Raw genomic sequence first — 26,672 nt, 5'->3', positions numbered from 1 at the left:
CCCGATATGGGAAATTTCAACAAAATAGAATATTTGACAGTTGCTACTACTATAATTCTTAATCTTCTTATTGTTCCGGGATATATAATTCATTACCATCTGCCCATGCAGTGAGAGGGTAGAGTCAAATTATTCATGCTTACATAAATTGTACGTTGGTATACGAACATCACAAGTGAGGTTCTAATCGCCAAGTCTTTTGCTAAGCATTTAAGACCTCGTTTGGCAGCCCATATAACACACCTAATAGGATAAATAGTATGAACTTAGGTGTTTGGTGCAATTTTGTACTAAATAGTACCCGGATTAATTGAACTGGCCCCACACATTTATACGGTGTACGCCCGCTAAATTATCCTCCCAAAATCCTTTGTATTATTAGTCGGGTAGTTTCGCTTCCTCTGCCTTCTCCTTTCCCTCTAACATTGCGCCCTGCGTCTTCTCCTCCTCCTTCTCCTCCTCCTCTTAATCCCCTCCCTGCTCCGGCCAAAACCAACCCCTCTTCGCTTTCTCCAATTTCTCTATCCAACCCCACGTGCAAATTTCTTCTTCTTCTCTCTTTGTTCCGCCCAAACCCAAGAGCTTTCGTTTTCCCCAATTTTGCTATCCAATCCCACCTGCAAATTTCTTCTTCTTCTCTATCTGTTCCGCACAAACCTAGCCCTTTTCGTTTTCCCCAATTTTGCCACCCAACCCCACATGCAAACTTTTTCTTCTTCTCTATCTGCTCCGCTCAAACCCAACCCCTTTTCGTTTTCCCCAATTTTGGTTTTGGCTGGATGACGAAAATTATGAACAATTTCGTTGAATGATATTAAAATTTTACTTGTTTATTCCTATCTATTTGTCCAATCTAATTCCCTCTGCAACATTTAGAGAACTGTAATCGAGTGGGGGACCTGGGGGTGGAGCTGAACTTCTGGAATTGCGCTCCATGTTTGCTGCTCTCACTGGCTTGGTGTACTCCCTCAACAATTCTCTCACAATTGAGTTTCGTTGGGTTGGATTGAAATTTGGGTTTTGATAAAAAAATAAAAACCAAATTAACAGTTTTAATTTTGTAATCTGTGATGTTTAGCAGCGTTTTCATTAATCATCAATTAAAGTTTCAAGTTCTATTATCCAGCTCATTATCAACACAAAATAAATAATACGGTTATTAGTCCGACATTACATCAAACGTCCAACTAATTTAATCAGTACTATTCGACGACTATTTATTATATTCAACTAAAATAATCAACACTGTTCGAGTTGCCAAACGAGGTCTAAATAGCTACCTAGTTTTAATCTTTCGGTTGTAACATCCTATCAAGTAAACAGTACATATCTTTAAAAACAAACATGTATGTCGTAACCATGTCGGCAAGCAGTGGATCTAATACTAGATTAACATGATGAGTTTGTACTCTTTCACTTTTTTCGATGGAATAGATATTTAATACTTTTTTAATAGGGCAAAGTGAATTAAATAGTTAGTTGTTCAGATGAAAAGAATCGGTGAGAATCGAACCCACATAATAATTCATAGACAAGATTGATTTCGCCATTGCAATAAAGGGCATACATCTGCTTTCATATCACCTTTTAGTTGCTTTACAATTGTCAATGCAGATGTAAATTTATGGGTTATTTTTTTTAATAAAATTATAATAAGATGGTAAATTCATGGATTTGTTACCCAAATGGTCACATATAATGTTAAAACTTATAAACTTTTTCCTCAATGCATCACACAATTTTAGGTAAAGAAAAAGAAGTACGGTTGTAGAGGACTCTGCTTTTTCATATAATAACAAAAATTGACTAATTAAACATCCTTTAACACAACAGAAATCAAGGAGATTTGATTTCCCTAGTTAACTATCGACATCCATATTTTGCAAATGGAATGATTAGCTAGCTTCTATTTCTACCTGCTGAGTTAATACGCGTTCACTTTCCCGAAACCAATATACAGACAATGAACCTTGTATATTTGGTCAGCACTAGTGATCAGGATGGTCACTCAAAACCCAATCGTACAGATTAAAGAAAAACGAATAAAAATGATTTGAAAACTTTGAGTTTTAACGATAAGGACAAAATAAAGGGTAAAATGAATAGTACCAAAATTGACTTTTTAGTGTAAAAGTATGATTTTTCGTTAAAGTAAACAATATCGGAAACTTTTCGTTAAACTTCCCTTAATTAAATGATCAGTTGTTCTTCAAAATTAGTAATTAATCTTCAATTATCCCCTATTATTTTCTACCCCTTTATTTTGCTCTTGAGGAAATAAAGAGAAAATCACAGATAAAGAGTGTCACTGTCTAGTTCTTAATTAATATACAGAAAAGGGCATCTCTAGCTAAAAGGATGGCCGGTCGAGGATATCTAAGTACTGAAAGAAGTCTGGTGGGACATTTTACATAATTGATCGACTAGCAATAGATCGCCATTCCATATGCATTGAACAGCTCAAGCTACTCATGTAATTAAACACTTTAATGAAAATCATACTTACAGATTATTTTCAATGTGTAGATCTTTAATATAAACTTGGAAAACTATACCAACTCACTCGCACCGAATCCCCATAAGGTCTCTCAAGCAGTACTGATTCATCTTCAGGTCCTTGTGGCTTACGATTGGTAGCAAGGTACTTCATCTTCAAGTCATTGCTCATGACAATGGCAGCAGCAGGAGGAAAGCTGGCCTTGGAAATTACGTACTGAGGCCTCACTGAATATTGCCCTGCTTTTTACAATCTTACCTTTCTTAGAAGCACCCACAGCCATCCTTTCTTAGGCAACAGGTCCACCATCTGATGATAATCAGATAGCTAGACATGGACCCTTTCAGCAAAACAACAGGCTGGCCGGATATGTAATTTCAATTTTAATCGAGGGTATGTTCCGACGAGAGATGTTCAAAGTCCTAAGGAATTTTAGATTTTTTCTTTTGGGCTAAAAAAAAAAAAAAAAAAAAAAAAAAGAAACCTACCATGGAATACTAAAGCTACTAACAAATACGCTAGACAAATGGCTTTCAAAATGACGCATTTTAAAGACTTATGTAAAAGTTCTCTCAAATGTATTGTATCAAAACATTTTGCAAGTCCCTCATCTATATCAAGGTCGATCATATGTATGTTCAAATTGAAGCATATATGTATATTGTCCGTAACTTTGTATAAAAGCATGTTTGTTGCAGAGGATTGTCTTGGATATAATTATTGACTATAGTGACATACATTTTGAATGAAGAAATAAAAGACAACTTCTATATTTTGTCAAAGGTAAAGGTTACTCATGTAGAAAAAAAAATATCCCTACTAATCGCACAAAATGGTAGGAATAAATGAGACAACTTTCTTCGTGAGTAACTTTCAACTTGAAAAATAAGCATCCACTTCTTCCAGTAAAATGCCTTGACACATGAATAATTCTATCTAAGACAATCTTCTCTGACAAACGAAGGCATCATCAATTATTTAAAAAAATTTGTGTATATGCTAAGCTTTCTCTACCTCACTTTTCTCTCTCATCCATTAATGTAGGCAGGATTTGATTGAAGCGCAGAAATTCTGTGCTGTTTGAGTTTGTTTTATGTGTTCAAATTGATCTTGGTTTATGCAAGTTCACGTTTTCGCCGAAAACTCAAGACATACACAGAAAATACAATCTACAACTACTCCACATCGAATATTTAGTTTCAACACTTTAATTTTAGGCTTCATTAATTTGTTTCTCTTTATCAAGCGATATTTTAAATCTTTAATATGTAAATGTCCATTGAGGTCGATCAGATATTTATTTCTACTAGGAATACTTTTACACAAACTTGTTCAATTATGTAGTACTGTTAAAGTTATTGTGATTGCAGCTCTCCACTCAAAAACCCAGTAGACTATCTTTTTGCTTTTTTTCTTTTCTTTACTATATAACAATGTAGATAAATGTTCTCTTTGACCACTTAGTGATAAAAATGTCCGGTCACTCACTTATAATTTTATATCAAAAGTTGAGATTAAAACATTAAAAGATTCACATTCATGTATTTTTCGTGTATTAAGTGAATTTTTTTATTATACATATAAAATCTAACCACAGTCAGGATCATATATATTTTTATATTAATTCAGTTTTGTGCTACAAGGGCGAGTCTATACCGACTCGAGTCAAGTGGGTGGGGTGGATACTGGAGCCAGTGCGGGTAGTGACCAATTAGTTTATTTATTTACAGGGACTGGAGACTAAAATTTATAATTTTCGGAAGTAGAGGGGAAAAAGTACGTAGGACGTCAGTTTCAAGGGAAACAGTAGTTGAATTGAGTAAGTGGGTACAGGAAACAAAAGAAAAGAAAAGATGCATGAGAAATGATTTTGCACTCGATGGCTTTATGATTGATGGAGAGGAGAGAGAAACCACACACAGACACACACTTTATTCAGCAATTCCAACGCCTTTTTGACAACAAAAAAGAAGGGCTACTCGTTACGTATAGCTTTAGCTTGGACTCCAATGAATTACGTCTGTCGTTTTTATGGTGAAATTATGAAAATTAGGGTTTTCCCTCTGCCCCCCTCCCACCCCCCTTGAATTTGTTTGGGATTTGAGTTCTTTTGACTTTTTCTTATTTCTCTTTCTTTCTCCTGCTTCTTATTATTCATACACAGTCCCCCAGGCAAATATTGAAATCAACCACCGCCCTATTGGGTTGGTGGTCATAAATCAAGAAGAGAGAGAAACAAACTAGAGAGAGAGAGAGATAGAGAGAGTTTGATAGCAGCATAAACTGGATGTCACTGAGCCTTCACATCGCATGGAATACCGAGAAGAGATGTAGACGTTCCTCTGCATGGCTTTATAACAAGTTACATATATACATACAGACGCACTGGGGACCCGGCTTTCTCTCTTTCTTGCCTGCTTCTCCTCCTCCTTCATTCCTGCAATTTCCCTCAGTTTCTCCAGCTTACACCGTGAAATTAACTCCTTGTATTCTTGTAACTCACATAATAATATTACACTATAGTTAGCCCACCACTTAATAACCAAACTACCCCTTAATCTGGTCATGCATAGCATTCTACTTTGATAGTGCAATGTATTATAAGATCCGCAACGTAAAAATCAAACTTGTTACAACATTCACGATGTCATGTTATGTCATGAATTATACTTTGTTACTATTGCGTTGCTTTAGACTGTAAACTTTGACATATTTATGACTTGATTTTTCCTTTTCTTGCAATTCAGACTGAATACATGAAAGTAAGGAGCTCAAATATGAATAACGATAACGGGTAATTTTTCATGGCATGCACAAATAATTTCCTACACATACTATACCAAGATGTAACAACCAACGTTAATAATGTTATAAATAAGGGTAGTACTATCCACACACTTATTTTTACTTCTCGCACACTCTTTTCAATTTCCGGCCATCTAATAGAATGAATTGAAGAAAATGAATGGATAAAAGTTAACAAAAGTGCGTGAAGCAAAAATGAATGTGCAAATAACACTTTTCATAAACGATACCATTTTTTAACCTCACCATAGTTATGTAACATTGGAAATCTATACCCATTTCTTTAGAAAGTACAGTAGAATTTCCCTTACAAAAGAAAAATAATTAAATTATTGTTAATAATTATCTTCTCTAGTACTACTTCTAATTGTTCTTGGACAGAGTAAACTAAAATTTTCTTTATTATACAACAATAGGCATATATAATATTGTTAAGAGGTGTCAGTCTGTCAGGTCAGGTTTGAATTGAGGAGTAACAATCGGGAGAGTGGATGGAACCACCAAGTCCTCCCTTTTCCTTCCACAGGCCGTACAGGGCGGGACCGATACACCTACGCACATAATTACTACTTAGACCCATCACATATTCACATTCACACCCATATTGAATTGCATCGTGTTGTTAATTTACGAAGGTTGCTTCCTTGGGGTCCAGATTCTATTCGGTTCTCTCTCTCCAGATTCTTTACAAAACTCTAATCTTAGCCGTTCACAAAGATCATGTTGCGTGTAGGGTGAAAAGGAAGAAATTGAAAATTATTCGTGGCCTAACAATTTGCGTGAACGATCAGAATTAAGAAGGGAAGATCCGGAGAGGGGATCTAAGTCTTTGTTGTAAACTCTGATAAGGCATGACTTAAAAGTCATAAATAGTGTAGAGTTGGGTTATATGCTCAACTTGATTATTGCTGCTAAATTTAATTCATGCATATAGTAAAGAATATAAGTATATATGGTTGGACAAGATATAAGATATGCATGTTGAATTCTTCTGCAATATAATTACAAAAAGTTTCTTTCTTGTATTATTAATTAATATCAAGAGACAGGAACTGATTGAAGAAAACTAAATTCTAAGAAGAATAGGAGTTCTAGATTCCATGAGTGTATGTTAAGCCATTAGATAATTTTAACATGCACTCAGTGCATGAATTTCTTAATTGATGCCTCGAATAAAAAACAATAAAAAGAAGAAGAAGAAGCATCGATAAGATCAACCCTTAACAAGATCGAGCCTGAAGCGTATACGTTGAGAAGTTATGGCATACAAACGCATATAGGTAAAGAAGGTCTGGCATGTGTTAGTATGCCAAAACTTCTCGTATAGGCCAAAGTCGGACCAAATTCTAATGGATAAATAAGAATAGACCAGATGCTAAGCCTGCCTAAGACATGGGCCAAGACCGAAGGGATAGACAGGTCCATTTGATTAGGTCAGGTGCTTAAACCCTAATTAATGTGTCTTGTATCTCGAACGCTCGCCTAACTAACAAAAAGTTGTGGACTGGTAGCCTAGGTTAATTATCCAAGTTTCAATGTGCATTTTGAAGAGAGAAATTAACTACATATTGTGGATCGATTTGAACTTGAAGTAGAAATAAGCATAGTATTCACCAAGAGATGAGAAAATCAAATCACCAAAACAGTGAAACATAATATTCACTCAAACTTTTTAATCATCATTAGGTCATTCAACAGTCTGTCAATGGCTTCATCGTCGTGCCCACGTCCTTTCGTCTGCAGTTTGATCAGGCATACATACACCAAATTAACACAATAAGAAAAGTAAAGTAAAGATATACAAAGTTGCCATATTACGCCAAATACTGAAAACTAATTAAAAACCTAAAGACTATCATACAGGCATGAAGTGGTGCGATGCTGAGATATAAATATTTGCCTTGTTGTAACCTGAGATATGTAGACATGAAATATGAGATTTACAACATTACCTTGAGAGAAGGCACAACTGCCTTGGCTTCCTCCACAGTTTCAGGACAAAGATTTCCAATCACAGCAAGCTGCAGAGTAGAAAATATATGAGGGCTACTATCTAAAACGAAGCGTAATTTGTTCTTTTGATTCTTTGTACATTACCTCGAATTCAGCCAACTGGTATCTACTGAGAACTCTGAATATTTACTAAGGATTAAACGTGTATAAATGATGTATAGTGAAAAGAAGAATACTATAATTATATTATGAAGTGCAATTGGATAACCTATATCAATAGTAAGTTTCTCCATTATATTGGCATTGCATGCTTGTATTGAACCAACATGAATCCTAAAGATTTCACCAGACCATACATAAACTAATTCATCAGTGTGACGATATCTGAATTATATCAACAACGAAGGATACTCTCGAACTTGCTTCACAGAGCCCTGATTCGTGAAGCGACTAAAGCGCTTAACATACTGCAGTGATTTCTCCAACACTCTGGCCATGAAAAAAACATGTGATAAGTAAGTTAATAAGCCTGGACAAGAAAAAGTTAATAAGCACCTTTTCTATGAACCAGCTAACTATATGTTAACTGATAATCCATAATTTTGTACAAGATTTTGATGTCAAGAGTACTAGAATTAAATCTTACTGGGGAAGTTGGTGCATTGATTCGCCGGACATATGCTTCATCTGATCACATCTGTGCTCAAGAAGAATGGCAACCTCACTATTCATTAGACACTTTGCCTTCAAAAAATCTGACAACCCCAACCTCAACGTTACTAATCAATAATTCCCAACGCAAAACAAATCACGACGGGATATTACCCTCTGATTGAATCAAACTAGGTTTACAATTAATTCTGGTGGTAAGTTAGAGAAATTGAGTGCTTGAAGATACAAAAAGTTATGCCCTAGCATGCTTTCTTCAAACAACGATAATGATTTCATGGAGTAATGTTTATCTTTACACAAATTCAATTAAAGTGCACAAATCCAAAAATATATATATATATATATATATATATATATATATTTCGTCTCACATCTTAAATTATTATATCTTCGAATTATGAATGCAAATTGTTGTACAATATCACATTTATAGTGCCATCGGTTTTGTGCCCTTTTGAGTTTTCATACACAAAAGTTTATGCCTAGATCATAACTGAAAATCGCAATCGCATCAAATTAAGAACTTTGAAAGAAATTGATAATAATTAATCAGTTACCGTCTCCAAGTTTGAGTTCTGAAGCGTCTTCATCTTCTGCTCTTAGCATTTTTGAGAGAGCTATCAATGTGACCCCAACTAGATATGCTTTCTTGAACGTAAACAAATCCCTATTGAGGAATTGAATTCTGTAGTTCTGGCCTTCAGCTATTATCTAAAGCTCTCAAGTGTACGGACCTCAGGTTTTGGGCCGACTTAAAAAATAATTCGATTTCGGGATTTAATGGCTGAAATTTATAAGGCCAACTTTAGGTCAAATATTAGATTTTGGGCCAACCCAAAACACTAACCCTTTAGCTACGACACAACTTCACAACCCAAGTTTTTGTTTTAGGTTAATAATCGAATTCTGCATATGTATGTTAGATCAGTTGGTTAGGATAACGTGTCTTTTACATCCAAGTTTGTGTACCCGTCCTTTAGATTAAATAGTTTTTTACTTTTATTACAAGCGATATTCTTACTCAAAGCTAAATTAAGGGAATAGAAGAAAGGTTTCAACACGGAATACAATAAGTTGAAGAAGAGTACTTTATCCATCAGTTACACAAATATTAAAGTAATTTAAAATATTGTTTAATCGAAAAGAGTTAATGGGATTCTTATTTAATGACATAAAGGTATACGCCAAAATTACTAAACCACGTGTTCTTGTTTTTTTTTCTTTTCAGTTTTCATAATCTTCAAAGTGTGAAAAAACTATAAAAACAAAACGTAATATGAGATTCTTGTAGCTATGATCGAGGAAGTTCAGATTACATGGGATAAGAAAAGACATCATATTTGGTTAGAGACAGATTCTATTCATCTCATCCACCTTCCATCAGCTTGTTCCATGGATGTTCTATTGTTTCTCGAAGTTTCTTGGGTGAATTTTTATGGTATATTACTCACTTGCACTTTCACGTATTTTTAGAGAAGGAAATTGTTTAGCAGATGAATTTTCTGATTTTGGTGCAATGAATAGTAGTTTTACGTGGTGGAACTTGGTACCTGATTTTGCTGAGGCGTCTTATAGAAGAGACTACATTGGGTTTCCATTCTTGCATTCGAGGTCATGAGGAGAAAATTGACGATGAGGAGGTGGATATTGCCAGCTGAAATATGAGCAGCAGAATTATGAAAATCCAATTTCAAGTGACTGAAGCTGAAGAATTTTTAAAATAGAACATTTCAATTTTGTTACTTGTTTATAGTTTGTATTGGCCTAATCTCTCCGCTTGTTTCATTTTTCACTAGTCATTTCTCTTTAGGGAGACAGTTGGTGTCTCGCACAAGATTTTGAAATAGATTATAAAAGAAAAAAAACTACATGGTCTTGGGAAAGGGATCCTTTTCGAATTCCTTCCTTCTAATCCACCAAATCAGGGAATTCGAACCATTGAAATTTGATCCAACGGCTACAAACAGAGGATCACTTTAAAAATTATAATAACTTCAACCGTTAGATCAAATTTTAATGATACGGATTCTCTAATTGATGGATTAGGAGGAAGGGGTCTTTATCCCTTTCCATGGTCTTGAACTAAAAAAAATAAAAGATAAGAGTCTCTGACTGGTGCCGTCCAATCCAACATACGAAGGTTGAAAGAGACCATTTTGGCTTTGAATCTTATTTGGAGATGATGGCATCAACCCTGCCATAATACGAGTCGGGAGGCAAACTGGTTTTTACCGATCTTCGATTTGGATCCTCCGAATATTCTAACGGTTCCAACATATATGCCCGCGCATATTCGCATCTCGTCATCGTATCTTTGCTTATCAAATCCTTCTTTGCTTTGGTGGCGTAATAATTGGTTCAACCTGCAAACCCCAACATTTTCTGCCAACCATTTTATAATCCATGAAACTAATATTCCCTTCTCCCTGCCAAACCCAATCATATTCAACCAGTATTTTATACACAAAGAATCTAAAATACTTACAAATTTTACAAATTAACTAATATTTACGGGATAAATACAAGTCCGATATTAAAAGAGATTTCAAGTTCAAAAGCACGACAGCTAGATAATTATGTTCACCAACTCACCCGTCGGTGAGTATATCTGTGGGTACACTCAATTCTTCGCATACCTTGTTCTAATTTCTTGGTTATAACTTGAGATTTTTCTCTAATTAGTATTTATCTAGTCGTGTAACATACTAGCATTCCAAAATTGATTGGTAACTAATCCCAACCCTTTTGCATCATCACCATAACAATTATAATTAAGCATCTCCTACTTAATTCTCCTAGATAATTATCAACCTTGTTATATATAAAAGCAGTGGACCGTGACACTTTTAACAAGGAAGAAGCTTACCTCCAAATATTCAACAAGTCTATACCATTTGCCTCGGTTCATATATTTTCTCCAAAGCCATCCATGGCTATTCCTAGTAAAAATTCTAGGACCTCTATTTTTTTCTCGATCCTCAGTTTTGGCCTGTGTCTGGTAATTACATCTGCGGAGCTTCAGAGATTCGACCACCCGCCAAACAAGATGGATCACTCAGTTTCTTGGTGGTTGGGGACTGGGGAAGAAGAGGAGATTTCAACCAATCTCAAGTTGCCTTTCAGGTTTCTTCCAACAACTTCCAAACCTTCTTCTCATTCATATAATATTCTTCTTAAAATTTTGACGGAAGTAACATTTTTGGAATGCTAGTAACAATTTGCTCTGGCATGCACAACTACTTCTGTTGCAGATGGGAAAGATTGGAGAGAAACTCGACATAGATTTCGTGGTGTCGACGGGAGATAACTTTTACGACAATGGACTCACCAGCGAGCATGACACAGCATTTGAAGAGTCGTTTACCAAAATCTATACAGAAAAGAGCCTGCAGAAGCAGTGGTATAGCGGTAAGTTTCTTCTGTGAGGACGTGGAGAGTTGTCTCACGTTCGAAAGTTAATGAAAATGAATATTTTATTTATTATACTAAATCTTAATAATTTTTTTCCTTGGTTTACTTTGAACGCAGTGTTGGGAAACCATGATTACAGGGGAGATGCAGAGGCTCAGCTGAGCCCCCTTCTGCGGAAAATCGATAGCAGATGGCTTTGCTTGAGGTCTTTCATTGTGAATACAGGTGTGCATAAGATAAGAACTCGAGTTTCATCTGTTGTACACAATGAATTCAAATTCCTATGAAATTCGATCATAATTCACAACCAATTTCTTCCTGTTGTCTTTTTTCCTCCAGAATTAGCAGAGCTTTTCTTCGTCGACACCACGCCTTTGGTGGATAAGTACTTCACAAACGCAGACGAGCATACTTACGATTGGCGCGGCATTGCCCCTCGGAAGGCTTATATTGCAAACTTGTTGAAGGTATAATCAATTTTCTGCTACCATTTTGAATTTGAAGGTCTTGCCTAAAATGTTAGAAATTTAAAACGCATGGAAGTGCGCAATTAGCGTGAGATACTGCCAAATTGACTGTCTTCACGAAGACAATGATGCATATTGATATATCTGATGTTGTAATAGGATGTGGAGTTGGCATTGAAGAAATCCTCTGCAAAGTGGAAGATTGTTGTTGGACACCATGCAATTAGAAGTGTAGGGCATCATGGTGACACACAGGAACTATTAAACCAGCTTCTCCCAATCCTTCGGGTATGTATATCTATAAATCTTCGATAAAATTGATGTGATGAAATAATGTCATATGTAGAAAGTTAACTCTGCTACATCTTAGTATATCTCAGGTCAATGACGTCGATTTTTACATGAACGGGCACGATCATTGCCTAGAACACATTAGTGACTTAGAGAGGTAAGTTTAATTTAGGTAGTCCTTTTCAATTTTCATGCTGTTGCTTAAAATTGGAAGGCCTTGTTTGGTACCCTGGATTGGAAAACTCACTAGATTTGGAAGTTAACATTCATTTCTTGCTTCAACACATTGAATCTGGTGGTGATTATCCCATTCAATCCAATCCTAGGCACCAAACGTGAGCCTTGACCGAAAAAGTTTAATTTTTATGTGACGCCATATGATGGTGATGCTGATTGAAACTCGAATGTAAATGCAGCCCGATACAATTTCTAACAAGCGGAGCAGGGTCTAAAGCTTGGAGGGGAGATGTTAAGGGGCTGAACAAAGAAGGGCTCAACTTCTTTTATGATGGTCAAGGCTTCATGTCTGTGAAGTTGAATCCCACAGATGCAGAGATTGCATTCTATGATGTTTTTGGCAACGTTTTACATAGACTGAATGCTTCCAAGCAGCTTCACCCCTCCATATAAATCAAGTTTTGTAGCTAGATCCTATAGGGAACGTGTTATATATAGATTGTTGTTGCAAGAACAAAATTGTAGTTGGATTCAATTCCCAAATTGTTCTTATTCTTAAAATGTACCTCGTTCAGCTACATTGATCCTTATCAAATTGATCGATTTTTTTTAATTTTTTTACAAGATGATATTCTAAATTACTTTGATGTACGACAAGAAGGATCGAACTGCAGAGCAAGGAGAAAAGTACACTGCTGTACACACATATGCAATTAGTCGATTTCTTTCGATCACCACAATTTTATTGCTCAATATAATATTTTAAACGAACCCAAATTCAAGCTACTTGGCAAATATGTTCTGAGCCGGAAACATTCCCTCATGTATGAAACTCAAGAACCTATAATATATAAATAAGAGGTTTCTTGGACAAGAATCATGATGAGGTAAACCTAAATAAGGACGTTTAGCATGGTTCTCTTTCAACATATCCTAGGTGATGAGAAACTAGAACACAAAATTAAGCCATCATTTCAGTTCTTCCTAGCACGTTGTACAAAATATACTAAGACACCATTTTAATGTTACCAAGATATATATTGTTGGAGTTTGTACGGCTCGGTATAAGTCATGGGTATGGACCAACTTAAGCGTTTAAGTTTGTTCCGAATTATTAAGTTAAAAACTATATTAGTGTTGAATCGAACATAGATGTAAGCTCACGTGGATTTGTTTCACAACTTATATATTAAGAGTTGTTTTATCAACAAATGACCTAATGATTTGTAGAAAAACTTATGCATCATGCTTCATTCCTTTCTGTATATATTTGGAATTGAGCTAGCAAGTGATCAGTGCAGGACATTCACTCAATTGCCAAAGTACGATCCCATAGCCTGAAAGTGAAAGAGAAAAACAACATGTAAGAAATTGCTAGGAAATTGGGAAGGAAAGCAACCCTAGGACCAAGACCCATCGATGGGACCCAGCATGATCATATTTTGCACTGCAGATGCCGACTGAAATAAAATAGGTTTCTTTTCCCACCTATTCTCATTCCTTTCTCTTTCATCCTCTCATACTTTGATTTTTATCTTATTATCTTTATAAAAAAATTAATATAAGATGTTAACATAGTTTAACGGTAACTATTCAAGTAGGAGGGGAGAGAATCCTCCTCGAGTGAAATAACTTCAAACAGATAATTAGGGGGGGTCTGCGTAGGATTTACTTTCCCTTGTATGTTTATGCCTACATTTTCCTATTTCAGTATCTAATTGCATTATTACATGGCCCTCACAACAATAATTCATATTAACTAAAGCACTTTCTCTTTATATATATATATATATATATATAATAATAAAAGGACGTTATACTTTCTTCTAGTTCCAACTTCCAACCATCTCTCCCTCTCTCTCTCTCTCTCTCTCTCTCTCTCTCACACACACACACAGAAGCATAATATTGGCTACCTGATGTCCATGGCCATGGGGTTGCTGTGGATGGTTCTTTGCATGAATATTATTTGGTTGAGCTTTGTTTTTGTGTCGACGGCGGAGCTTCAGCGATTTGAGCACCCTGTGAAACCTGATGGCTCACTCAGCTTTTTGGCGGTTGGTGACTGGGGTAGAAGGGGTGGTTACAATCAATCACACGTTGCTTTTCAGGTTCACTTTGTTAACTATATTTCTTTACTTTGTTGTTCTTTTTTATTTTTTTTATGCAAGTTATGGAGGAGGAACACATTATTCTGACCAGCTTTCGCCAGGATTTGTTTTACTTTGTTTATTATAGACACAGAGTTGGACAGAGATATTGAAAATGCTTTTGATTGGATTTGGATCCTCTCCTGAGCCAAGGAGAGGATCCTCCTAACCAAAGTACTTGGATCGTTGGATGAAAATCCAATGGCCGTAACTATTATAATTTTAAAAAGATCCCCTTATTTGTAGTCGTTGAATTTTTATCCAACAGACCAAATACTTTGGTCAGGAGGATCCTCTCCTTGGCTTAGGAGAGGATCCAAGTCCCTTTTGATTGACTCATAAAGCACATTTAACTTTTTCAATGCTAAAAGCGCTTTTGATTATGATTTGAAAGCGTTTTTGGCTATTTCAAAAAGTAACGAGTGGCTGTTCTTTTCCTCTGTGTACAAGTACAATTGCATTTTGTAAATACTTAATTGCAGATGGGGAAGATTGGAGCCAAATTAAACATTGACTTCGTCATCTCCACGGGTGACAACTTTTACAACAGGGGATTGACCAGCGTCAACGACCCTGCATTTCTAAAGTCATTTACTGAAATCTACACTGCTCAGAGCCTGCAAAAGCAATGGTATCTTGGTGAGTTCGTTGCTCAGCTCTGTACATTTTTAAGTCCTTCAGATTCACCCGCTAAATTCTCATTGATTCTTCAATGCACATCCAATCGTGAAATTCAGTAATATATGTTACATGAATGTCCTCTGATTTTCATAATATCGTGGCAATTGAATTGGGATGGAGCTCAGCTGACTTTGTTTTTATGTTGGCGGGAAAATCGGGTCGATTTCAGTTCTCGGCAACCATGACTACCGGGGAAACGCTTTGGCCCAGTTGAGTCCGGTCCTTAGGAAGATGGACAGCCGGTGGCTTTGCCTCAGGTCCTTTCTTGTCAATACACAAGTTGCAGACTTCTTCTTCATTGACACCAACCCTTTTGTGGACAAGTACTTTTTGAGGCAAAAGTACTACAGGCATGACTGGAGAGGTGTTCTTCCTAGGAAAGAGTACATCTCCAACCTCTTGAAGGTACTCCTCCCGTTCCTCATCGGCTTGAGAACGAAAAAGGGATTTCACTTGACAGTATCTCAAATCAATTATAAATTGCTCTACGAGAAATTTAAAACGCATGTGGTGTGTTATTGACTTGAGAGTTGAGATACCGCGACAGTGGCATTCCTAATTTTCTCCCATCATGTTCCCATTTACAACAATGGATTTTCCTGCCAGTAAACATAATACATTTGTTTATGTTGGGAACAGGATCTAGATTTTGCATTAAGGAAATCTTCTGCAAAGTGGAAAGTTGTCGTTGGACATCACACAATCAGAAGCATAGGGCATCATGGAGACACCAAAGAAGTAGTAGACCAAATTCTGCCCGTTCTTGAGGTAACTTCTTATGCTGCTATGCATGAGAGAGAGAGAGAGAGAGAGAGAGAGAGAGAGATGTTGAATAACGTGTTTTGATCTCTCGTATGATTTTGATGCAGGCAAACAACGTTGATGCGTACATAAACGGACATGACCACTGCTTGGAACACTTACGTGACACCAACAGGTAAAGATGAATAAACAGTTTTTACGTTTTGTTTATGGATGAACAGAATCTGTTAAAAATCACCAATTTGTGTGCAGCCAAATGCAATTCTTGACCAGCGGTGGTGGGTCGAAGGCATGGAAAGGGGATATCAAAGCGAAACGAAATGGATTCAAGTTCTACTATGACGGGCAAGGCTTCTTATCTGCACAACTTACAGAAACTGATGCAGAATTTGCATTCTATGATATGTTCGGTACAGTTCTGCATCGTCTGAATCTATCCAAGCCTAACAAATTTCTTTACAATTCCATGTAGAAGTGCAACAAAAGAAAGGATGTCTCATAAATAAAATGATCAAATGTTGTTCTTGTAACCCATTGCATCGATGAGAAATAGTTGTCACGCAAATATATCAAAATTACACAAAGTTTGACAATCCTACAAAGCCTTTTATTACACGAACAAAAGCAAATCTTCAACTGTTTATATACAGCAATTAGCACCAAATAATTGGTATTCTTCACTAGGTTTACAGTCAATTATCCCATTTGAGAAGGGCAGTTATGCCTCCACATGCACCACCGTGTTTTACTATAGCAGGACCGATCTTAACTTGACATAACTCAGTTTGCAACAAAATGATACCTGGAATCGACATAGCTCTCGACGTCCCAAAGAAAAGAGCCAAAAGTCACAGCTTCCAAAACAAGTCTCCTCAAACCACCAAAGCTAATTTTGATGTGATCATCCTTGGAGGAATCAACAGTTCCCTGAGGTGTGATGACAATATCGGGTCGCCCAAACAATGCCTCAGTGTGCTTTTCAATGATGCTAACGGCCTCCCTCGATCTAATTGTTGCATACCTATGAAGGGTCTCTCCATCAAACGACATCACATAAGTACGCAAGCGGGAAGGCTTGATCGCATTACCAAAACCCCCAGAACTAATGCCTCCAGCCCAAGAAGAGACTTCAGGATGCGAAGAAGCCCCTGCTTGCAAAGTATCCTCTCCACTGCCAGGCCTCACATCCTGCCCCACAGATGTCTGAATATCACTGTCTTCGGGACCCATTGCACTTGGAAGGATCTTCATTGTCTTCTCAAGCTGAAACCTATGGTCAACCCGTTTGAGGAAGTACCCATACATGACAGAGGCCGCATAAACCTGTCCGACTCTGAGTTTGCTAATCTGAGCTAAGGAGGTCGAGTCACCCAACCGATTTCCTAGGATGAGAGACAGGTGGTTCTGAATCATCTCGTACGCTTCGGGAGAGTGAAGCTGCTCGAGCTTCTCATTTTGACTTGGCCATGAATCAACTCGGCCAGAAGGGTCCGAAGCAGTAGGGGTAATGGCGGGTACTAAAGAAACATTAGCGTCCATGAATTTCTGCACCACCAAAGTATACAAAATCTCTTCAAGGGCCTTTCTCCTTTCAGTAGCCTTAACCTCAGCGATCCTCCTGATAATGCAGAAGAAGTTAGTAAAAGACCAATATCTCACTCCAAAACTACAATTCTCCATTTCGTTTGCACATGACAAATGATGGCAAAGAGGGAAACATAAAACAACATAAAGAACGAAATTTCTGTTTCTTTTCATTCTTTTAGATTATTTTCATCCCATGTCTTGTCTTCTGGACAATTACACAAAAAATTCAAGCTTGCTTCCTTTATTCTGATTTTCATATGGAAAACAGCATCATACTTATGGTTCATTTGCGCAGCGTAACTTGATTTGATTGAAAACATCAGTGGCTATTAGCTTAGCACTCAATCTCGAGATTGCTACTAACCTGTACAAAACGATGTCAGTACCAGAAGCAGAAGGCTCTTCCTTCTTTTCCTCAGCATCACGGTCGGTTAGAAGCTGTTCAAGCTGCTGGTCCACTGCACTAGGCACGAGGTGCGGGTGGCTTATCATTATCTGTGAGAGAAACTGCCCAATTGGAGACTCCAGCTTAAGTGGGGCAATTGGAGAATCAGAACCAGCTGAGTCCGGAGACGAAGATGCAGCTGCCGCCCTAACTACCAAGCCTCTCCTGCTTCCATATCCCATTCTCCTATGCCCCACCTTCGGTTGACAGATTGAAAACCGATGCTGCTAAACAAGGAATCAGATTTCAGATCAAATATTACTCAAGTACATCTCCATTTTCTATCGTAGATAGAAATATTCCAAAAAAATCAGATGAGCTCAGAAATTGATTTTTGGCATAGACAGTAAATCATATGCTATAAACAACACAATTGAACTGCATCAACTAAAAGCGCTAAAATCCTAATCAAAGATTGAACATTTATGAACTTAACAGAAACCCTAGAATTCTCATGAATTATAAGGGGAACCGATTACTCACAAACTATTCGGGATCATGCAAAATTGAAAAGCAACAAGAACCCTAGAATTCTCATCAATTACCTTGCTTGGCGAGTGAGCTTTGGGACCCAAACGCAGAAATCCGGGGCCATTGGCCGTCAAAATCCCCGATCGACCAATCGAATTGGAAGGCCTGGAGGCGGCGATTGATGATTGGAAAATACTCGATGTGGCCGCTGCTTCCATCTTTCAGCTCCCGAACCCAAAACCCTATAATTTAAGATTAGAACTGAGAAATTTCCCACAATACAAATGAAATTCTGATTCTTTTTCGATTTACAATGAAATCCCTAATTGGAAAAATGGGAATCGAATTGAGCAGATTGACTTGTGCAATTCGTACCAGGGAGAGAAATTTATAGAGAGAGAGAGAGAGAGAGAGAGAGAGAGAGAGCGAAAGCGAAAGCGTGTGTTATCTGTGTGTTGCGTGAAGGGATACGTCGGCGTCTTACAATTCAGAGTTTTTGTGGCCGCAGATCAAATTTGCCTTCTTTCTATTTTTAGTGATTCTCGTTTATGCTTTTTTTTTCTGTGGAAATAACAGGCAGCCTTGTATCGTATGTCCCATTTCCATTATTTTTTCTATATAAATGAGATATTTAAATTAGAAGGGTGAAAAAAAATATATTGATACAAACGATGATGTTTATGCTTTACATTTTATATTGTGAAATAAATTTCTGAAGAGTTGTCTACTTATGATCATTTTCATGTTACGTGATTGAAGTAGTGTTGAATGACCAAATTTGCATATCAAATGATGTGGTCGTTGATAATTGAATTATTATTAAAGTCATGATTAACGTGTTTATTTTATACTAATGACACATTATTTGATTTGTAAATTTAATTTAAAATTTTAATCTCCTTAACATTGTCCCACATACAAAAGATTTCGAAATATAAGTAGCATGATGTGATCTAGGACATCTTTACTCAAGTATTTCTTCACTATTGTTTGTAGTAAATCAATATATTTTCATTTTGGTTCTCCCTAAATTTCAGTCATAATAAGTTAATGACTATTTGGTTGGTTCCATTTAAAAGAAAATTAAATTCATATTTCATAGTCATAATAAGTTAATGAGCTATTTATTGTGAAGAAGAGTTTTTCGTCTTATTGAATAATTTTTTATAAATATTTAAGGAATAATGGATATCAATTTTTAAACTAAATTTGTAGACCAAATGATGTATCACCAATAAGAAACAAACACGTTAATCAACATTTAGTTATTAATCCATGAGTAATGCTAGAGAGACTGAAATTTTAAATCAATTTTTTTGCAAACCAAATGATGTCTCATCAATAAGAAACAAACATGTTAATCAACGCTTAAGTAATAATATAATCATCAACAACCACATCATTTGGTTTGCAAATTTGGTTTAAATTTTTTTTTGTCTCCCTAACATTATCCATTATCCGGTCATCTACAACCACATCGTTTTAGAGTCAGAAGCTGAGAGTATTTCCTAAATTTCATATTTTAGTTAATATATTTTATATTTTGAGGTGTGAAATTCATATTTGAGTGTTTAATCTGCACTTCGAGATGTGAGATTCAAACTTGAGTATTGTAGCGTATAACTATAGCAGCAGTCCACATGAAACCACGTAAGTGCACACTTGACCGAATTTTGAACCTTTTTCTGATTGGCCGGAATTTCGGGTGATATTATCGGTCGGAGCTCCCCATGATTACGACTGCGCCGCGACCAAATCCAGAAGTTGTTGGTCGACGTAACATCTTTCTTTCCAGTTCTGGATGTATCCAGAGAAGTATGGGGGATTACCATTTTGTTTTGTTGGCGCATCTCGATTGCGCCCCGACAAAAGACATGAACTTGCATGGATTTGGACTTCATATTACAACCACCAATTTTCTAATTTAACCCATAATTTCATTCCTCCAAAATATTTCCATCACCCGTCCAACTTTCACTGGAGATCTTCTTTTGCCCAGGCACATCTGATGAGTGACAGAAAAATCTTACCCATACTTTGCACATTGAATATTTTTTTCTTGCTGTGAGTTCGAATAGTTTAAAATATCGATTCGTTATAAATAACAAATGTTGAGTTTTATTTTTATGAGTGACATGATGTAATTTGTGTTATTAATGTAAGGATAGTATTATTTACATATTCGTTTTCACCTCTCACACATTTTTATTAATATTTTTGTTATCGATCTTCTTCAACTATTCAATTCGATGGCTAAAAGTTGAGAGGACCGTGTGAGAAGTAAAAATAAGTATGTGGATAACATTACTCTTAACGTGATTAAACTTGACATTTATACTCACGTAGTTTGAAAATCTATTTTTCTTAGATCTTAAGTATATTCCTCTGAATAAATGCCAGGGGGACTCGTCCCAAAGCGAGTCTGAAAAGACTATTCGCCCATGAAATACTCCATCATTTGATCTTGCTAGTAATTATGGGTTCATGTCAATTTAAATTAAGGAAAATTAAAGAAAAAAATTTTAAATTTTTGAGTTTTAACGAAAATGACAAAATAAAGGGTAAAATGAGTTCACTGTCAATTTAAATTAAGGAAAACTAATGAAAATAACTTGAAATTTTTGAGTTTTAACGAAAATGACAAAATAAATGGTAAAATGAATAGTACCAGGATTGACATTTTAGCGTAAAAATGTTATTTTTGGTTAAAATAAACAGTATCATACTATCGTATGCTTTTCGTTAAAATTTCCTTTAAATTATAGAACCCGTAATTAGCATTAACTTTTGAAGTACTATTACATGAAAGGAGAGTTCTTCCACACTCGCTTGGGGCGAGTTCCTTAGCATTTCCCTTTCTTTTGTCGTTGCGATCGGGTGGCTCACCAACTTGCCAGGTTTTCTCTAGACACCGATCACAATGTAATTCGAAAGGAGTATCTTCCTGACATCATTCGAGACGTTCTTCTCCAAAATTCTAAGTTGAGGTTATTTTTCTATCAATTCTCTTTCAAAAAAATATACAAAAGTACGTAAGTATTTTGAGATTTTATGACTCACTCGCGCTTATGATACTTGTGTAAACTAGTGGAAAATATTAGTATTTATGATTACTTTAATGTTTGGTTTTCAAGGCTTATGTTTCTTACTTTTTTAAGGTTAGGGTTAATTTATTATAAATAACATGTTTGTTATTTAGTTGATAATAAGTTAGTTATAATGTAGTCTATTCGGTTCATGTAGCATTACTGTCTAATAAAATTTTATATTCAATTAGTTCGTTGCATACTTTGATATTCAACTTGGTATCAGAACAAGTTAAATCCTTCGAGAATTGATCTGTTTTGGGGTTGATATCGATTTGTTTGTTTGTTCATTTTCAGTTTTGTTTTAGTTAGGTTTTTTTTTTTTTTGTTTGAAAACAAAAGAAAAAAGTTGAATCTGTTTGCTTGGGAGGCACACCGCGCAAAACCCAGAACCCAAACTCGTTGCGACCGTTCACAGTTCGTTATCTGCTAGAATCCAAACCCTATCGAAGCTGCCATTTGCACCCATTCCCACTCCGTCAAATTTTCTGTAGCCACCACGGCACTGTCGCACCTAAAACCGCGCACACCTTCTGTCCTCACTGCCCCGAAACCACCACTGTTGTTGAACCACTGCCACCCATTCCCTTTTGAATCCGTCGTAAGTTCAAGACTACCGCCACACCTGATCGATTCTGCTTATACCCCAGATCAGCATCACCATCGCAGAACCAGAGCTACCCTGGTCGTCGTCGCAGCTGCCTCATATCTCTGTCTGAACCACCACAACCAAACCCTTGCATCCACGAGTCTGATCCTCTTGCCTCAACCTGTAACCAGAAGTCCAGAAATTCCCGGCGATCCTACCTATTGTTATTGATCAAGGTTATCTTTAAGATGCTAGGTGCTAATCGGGCTGTAGGTTAGGTTCTAAGACCTAGGCGGCTAGGCGGGCTAGACATATTGAAGTAAATCTATTATATTTCATTTAAATAAATGTATGATTATACTTCAAAAATATATAATTTCATCACAAACTACAATATAGAATGACATATATAATGAAGTATTGGAACATAATGAAAACATAGGAACAAACATATAATGTATGTTCATTTAAGTATGTAACAAGTCTTCTACAATTTATTTAAGAAAAAAAATAAAATGCAAAATGAAAGTTATTTATTTTCTGTCTAAGTGAGTCGAGACCAAGACGGGTGCCTAGGCGATCTAGACTACCGACTTAATAGATCTAGGCATCATTTCTTAATCTTCAAATGTCTAAACATCAATTAGGACAGTAATCAACTGCCTAGCGTCTAGACGGAGATTTTTAGAACAGAACCATTTAGTGAACCACAATTACTGCATTCCATGGTTTGCATGATCGGGGAGAAGACCCCCACCAAGAAAAAAAAAGGAAAAAAAAGGAACAAGAAAAAATAAAAAGAAGGAAAAAAAAAACAAGAGTTTCTTTATGAGATAGGCCCACACGGGCAAGGAGAAAAATTGTTAGTTTTTGAGTTTCTGAGAGGCCCACACCAGCAATGTGGCATGTTGTTGAAATCTTTTGTTGTCGGTGTTAGTCTATTTGGGATTTTTTTATAACCGTCACTTGAGTGCTTGGACCTGTGACCATTCGAGTGATAGTATTTTGTTTCAGTTTGTTTGTGCACTTGGGATATGGAAATCTCGTCTGTTTAGTGACGAGAGCACTTATATGTTTATTTCGCCAGTATGCTAGTCTACCTAACAGAGCTAGTCCACCTAACAGAGCCAGTCCGCCCAATGGAGCTAGTCCACATCCGCTTGTTTAAAACCCATGTCATATACCGACATGAGTTTGACGAGGGTATTGAAAAATATTAGTATTTAGGTTTACTTTAATGTTTGGTTTTATGGGCTTAGCCCGTTAGCATTAGGGTTTCAGTTTCTTACCTTTTAAGATTAAGGTTAGTTAATTATAAATAGCATGCTAGTTATTCAGTCAATAATAAGTTAGTCACAATGTAGCCTCGTAGCATTCTTGGCAATACCATCTAGGTACAACTTGGGTTAGGCCAATCCGAACTCGCTCATGTCCAACCGGATTTTAAACCCAAACAAGTGAGTATTTTTTTTTTAGTTATAACCCGCGGGAACCCAACCCAATTTCAACCTGTTCATTGATTGTGTTGAGTTGGATTGCTCATTTGCCCATCTATCCCTAGCCTAACCTAACCCGATTAACCAAACCCTATCTAATCAGATTGTTACTCATATCAATTAATTCTCATACCACACCCAAGTTGGCTAAGTCCAAAAACCAACATCCTTTCTAATATTTTTTTAACAAATTACCCTTTATAATTACTTAAACTTTTAGAAAATAAGAGGCTTTGATTAGTCAGCTCGTATTTGTAGTCTCTAAATCCTAAAACTTTTATAGTAGATTGTTAGTCTCCAAAACCTAAATTTTTTGTTACTCAAAGCAATTGCTCAACAACTTTGATTGATTTATGAAATTAAAGTTAACTAGCTTTGATGCCACTTGGCTTAATTTTTTTAGGAATTCTTGAAAACTAAGTTGTTGCAAGATTAAACTCAAAAAAGTTGGACAACCTGAACCCAACCCAAGTAAACCCGAACCCAATTAAACCCAAGCTCAAATAAACCCAAGTAAAACCCAACTCAAACCCGAGCTCGAATTATAAAAGTTGAGTTAGGATTTGATTGACCTTCTAACTTGCCCAAATTGCACTCTTAATACCGTCTAATAAAATTTTATATTCAATTAGTTCATTGCGTAATATGATATTCAACTTAACAACTTGTCAAATCCATTCTCAACTATTGGATTTTCTTTTTGGAAAATTGAAAATAGACATTACCACGACAAAAGCCCAAGATTACATAGAAACCCAAAGAAAGGCTGACAAACAAACGCAAGATAAACAAGACAATAGAATTCTAGAAGATGTTGCTCTTGCTAACCCAGACGTCTAGTTGGAAATATTCTCAACTGGTCATTAAAGTCAACATATTTTCTAGAAGACTAATATTAAAAAGATCAAATTTTTTAAACTAAATTGCAAACCAAATGATGTGTCATCAATAAGAAATAAGCACGTTAATCGACACTTAATTAATAATCCAATAATTTACAACCACATCATTTAGTCTGCAAATTTGATTAAAAAAAATTTAATCTCTCTAGTATTACTCGTTCTAGAAATTGAACTCCATAATATCCAATACATGCTCCAAAATAAATCGTAAAAACTTTCAAGATGTAACTTACAAACATCACATGATCATGAGGATAACGGAAGACCAGACAATGTGTAGACATCCAAATTGTCGGGGTGAGGTGTTTTACCGCCGAGGCATAAATCAAAATTTCCGTTAATCATTGTATAGTGGGCGCTTTGCAAGTGAATGAGTCGGCAGCGCGTGATTCGGTTGCTGCCCTCAGGAGTTCCGACACTCTCAACCTTGAACAATGTGCACTCCCAATTGTCTATATTTTCATTTCGGTCGATAGCCGCGGCTAAGATCTGTACCCTGTTTTGGTCCACCCTTCCCAAGTAGTTGTTGTTGTAGCAGCATTTGATATGCACAAAATTCTTGTCAGCGTAGTTCTCATTGTTTGGCTTCTCTGTGGTGAATTTTATGAACCGGCTGTTAGAATTTTCTTCAGAAAATCGGAGAATCTCGTTAGTGCCGCTTTCTACATCAAGTTGGTAGCACAAATATTTGTTGTTGGTGTCAGCTTTCAAAGCGAAGGAGCTTAGTGAATTTTCCTCTGTCACTACGCCGAGGCACGATTCGAATTTTCCTTCAGTAATTGGCCTTACACAGAGCCCGCTTTGCACGTGGATTAATCGGACTTTGTCGTTGTCGTGGTATTCTTTTCCGGAAGGCTCAAGCTTGAACAATGTGCACGTCGGTTGGTTTCTGTCTTCAACTGGTTGCTCGGCCGCGGCCAGGATCCATGGCGTCCCTTTCTCCGGCGCCTTTTTCAAGTATTTGCGGTTGGAAGAACATTTGATATGCACGTACTCCGGATTGGTGTTTGACCTCTCCACCAGGAACCTTGCGTCCTCGCCGTTCTGATCATTTCTGGAGAACTGGAGAATCCCATGAAGATTTTCGATAGGTTCAGGTACGTGCCTCAAGTACATGCTGCTCTCGTTTGATTTCAGCGCATAAAATTCCATCCTCTAAACTCCAACGATCTCTCTCTCAATTTTGACGTGATTTTCTAGCTTGCTAATGTTTGCTCCTTAGCTCCAAGTTAACCTGGTATATATCATATTAGAGCCAGTACAATCCCCCATGCGATGCAACCGTCTATTTCTCTTGCTATTTTTTTATTGACAGTTACGTTTTAACAATCCAACTATTCAATAATTTTTATATTTTAATGACTCGTTAAAAGTATGACTTGTTCATTGACATTTCAACTTGTATTATGTTTTTTTAATCAACAAGAATTATGTTAAAATTTCTTGATTTAAACGTCATTACTCGTTATCATTGAGAATAGGAATCTCATGTAAAAAAAAAGAATAAATCATGCGTGTGCTTTATAAAAAATTGGGCTCTTCATATTTTTAATATAAAATGTATACATTGTTCGAAATCTCACTTCAGGAGTATGACAAAACCATTTTCAACTCATAATTACATGGTACCATTTATAAGTACGCACTCATGCTGGACAAGTAAATGAATATGTAATTAAATTGGAAATAATATTAGTGTAAGACCGTTCACCAATCCTCGATTCTGCAAAACCTCCATGAGACCAATTTCCAGAAGGTTAATGACGTATAAAATTGTGACGTAGCTACTGAGTTTAATTGACTTTGTAACGTGCAGTCGATAGCTGAGTCATTGTATAAACTTTCAATATTACAGTTGGAAGCTGTCAAGTTTGATTGAATCTGAGGCACATCTAAAAGTATCCTCCTAGCTGTTCTCTCACAACATTTCCTCATTTATCTAGCAACTTGCAAATAATTAATCATGTGCAACACACACACATGTATAGTTTTAATGTCTGGCATGCACTTCTGAATTAATGAGTTCTAAAAAAAAAAAAAGACTAATGGGTTCAAACAGAAAGAAAACATTAAGAAAAGACTACCGAGTTCTAAAAAAAAAAAAGGACTAAATGTAGAGGTATTCAATCAATATTTTAAAGTGATTATTTGAAATTCAACGTGTATTCAATTAGAATGTTAAGATAATTTATTAAAATCTTTAAAAATCTGGGTATAATCAATAAGAACT

The 26,672-nt window shown here is 36.3% G+C and overlaps 4 protein-coding genes across 5 annotated transcripts; 2 read left to right on the top strand and 2 right to left on the bottom strand.

Annotated features, from left to right (window-relative positions):
• Window positions 1–6,882: 6,882 nt before the first annotated feature.
• Window positions 6,883–8,585, bottom strand: LOC103946896 (DNA-directed RNA polymerase II subunit 4-like). The gene is made up of 6 exons (XM_009357718.3): window positions 8,485–8,585; window positions 7,902–8,010; window positions 7,667–7,744; window positions 7,400–7,433; window positions 7,255–7,323; window positions 6,883–7,039 (listed from the first exon to the last, which is right to left on the bottom strand). Exons 1-6 carry the CDS (start codon window positions 8,531–8,533, stop codon window positions 6,962–6,964), a joined length of 417 nt encoding a protein of 138 aa, XP_009355993.2. The 5' UTR covers window positions 8,534–8,585; the 3' UTR covers window positions 6,883–6,961.
• Window positions 8,586–10,856: 2,271 nt separating this feature from the next.
• On the top strand, window positions 10,857–12,884 carry LOC103946897 (purple acid phosphatase 17-like). Its single transcript, XM_048589704.1, is given in 8 exon segments — window positions 10,857–10,962; window positions 10,965–11,050; window positions 11,179–11,335; window positions 11,456–11,563; window positions 11,678–11,805; window positions 11,965–12,093; window positions 12,186–12,253; window positions 12,513–12,884. Coding segments are annotated over 8 exon segments (996 nt in total). The 3' UTR covers window positions 12,727–12,884.
• Window positions 12,885–14,111: 1,227 nt separating this feature from the next.
• On the top strand, window positions 14,112–16,396 carry LOC103946899 (purple acid phosphatase 8). Its single transcript, XM_048589499.1, has 6 exons — window positions 14,112–14,384; window positions 14,906–15,062; window positions 15,274–15,509; window positions 15,744–15,872; window positions 15,974–16,041; window positions 16,119–16,396. Exons 1-6 carry the CDS (start codon window positions 14,193–14,195, stop codon window positions 16,336–16,338), a joined length of 1,002 nt encoding a protein of 333 aa, XP_048445456.1. The 5' UTR covers window positions 14,112–14,192; the 3' UTR covers window positions 16,339–16,396.
• On the bottom strand, window positions 16,342–18,611 carry LOC103946898 (UV-B-induced protein At3g17800, chloroplastic). Of its 2 annotated transcripts, none has more exons than XM_009357720.3 (3): window positions 18,444–18,611; window positions 17,818–18,125; window positions 16,342–17,484 (listed from the first exon to the last, which is right to left on the bottom strand). In XM_009357720.3, exons 1-3 carry the CDS (start codon window positions 18,585–18,587, stop codon window positions 16,647–16,649), a joined length of 1,290 nt encoding a protein of 429 aa, XP_009355995.2. In that variant the 5' UTR covers window positions 18,588–18,611; the 3' UTR covers window positions 16,342–16,646. The 2 variants fall into 2 exon arrangements, with proteins under 2 accessions (XP_009355995.2, XP_009355996.2); XM_009357721.3 differs by having other exon boundaries at window positions 17,818–18,122.
• Between the last annotated feature and the right edge of the window lie 8,061 nt (window positions 18,612–26,672).

The sequence above is a fragment of a genome, unplaced genomic scaffold (assembly GCF_019419815.1).
Source record: "Pyrus x bretschneideri cultivar Hongxiangsu unplaced genomic scaffold, Pyrus_bretschneideri_v1 Contig3, whole genome shotgun sequence".
NCBI lineage: Eukaryota > Viridiplantae > Streptophyta > Magnoliopsida > Rosales > Rosaceae > Pyrus > Pyrus x bretschneideri.
The sequence above is the reverse complement of the archived record's forward strand: the minus strand, read 5'-3'. Positions and strand labels throughout refer to the sequence as shown.

Bases quoted from the DNA above. Each gene is read 5' to 3' on its own strand.
- LOC103946896 (XM_009357718.3), bottom strand. From the start codon at position 8,533: ATGCTAAGAGCAGAAGATGAAGACGCTTCAGAACTCAAACTTGGAGAC. The intron at 7,324-7,399 runs GTAATGTACAAA...TCTACTCTGCAG, and splicing joins ACCAGTTGGCTGAATTCGAG to CTTGCTGTGATTGGAAATCT. The intron at 7,040-7,254 runs GTAATGTTGTAA...ATCAAACTGCAG, and splicing joins CAGTTGTGCCTTCTCTCAAG to ACGAAAGGACGTGGGCACGA.
- LOC103946899 (XM_048589499.1), top strand. From the start codon at position 14,193: ATGTCCATGGCCATGGGGTTGCTGTGGATGGTTCTTTGCATGAATATT. The intron at 14,385-14,905 runs GTTCACTTTGTT...ACTTAATTGCAG, and splicing joins AATCACACGTTGCTTTTCAG to ATGGGGAAGATTGGAGCCAA. The intron at 15,510-15,743 runs GTACTCCTCCCG...TGTTGGGAACAG, and splicing joins ACATCTCCAACCTCTTGAAG to GATCTAGATTTTGCATTAAG.
- LOC103946898 (XM_009357720.3), bottom strand. From the start codon at position 18,587: ATGGAAGCAGCGGCCACATCGAGTATTTTCCAATCATCAATCGCCGCC. The intron at 18,126-18,443 runs GTAATTGATGAG...TTCCTTGTTTAG, and splicing joins AAGCTCACTCGCCAAGCAAG to CAGCATCGGTTTTCAATCTG. The intron at 17,485-17,817 runs GTTAGTAGCAAT...CTGCATTATCAG, and splicing joins ACTGACATCGTTTTGTACAG to GAGGATCGCTGAGGTTAAGG.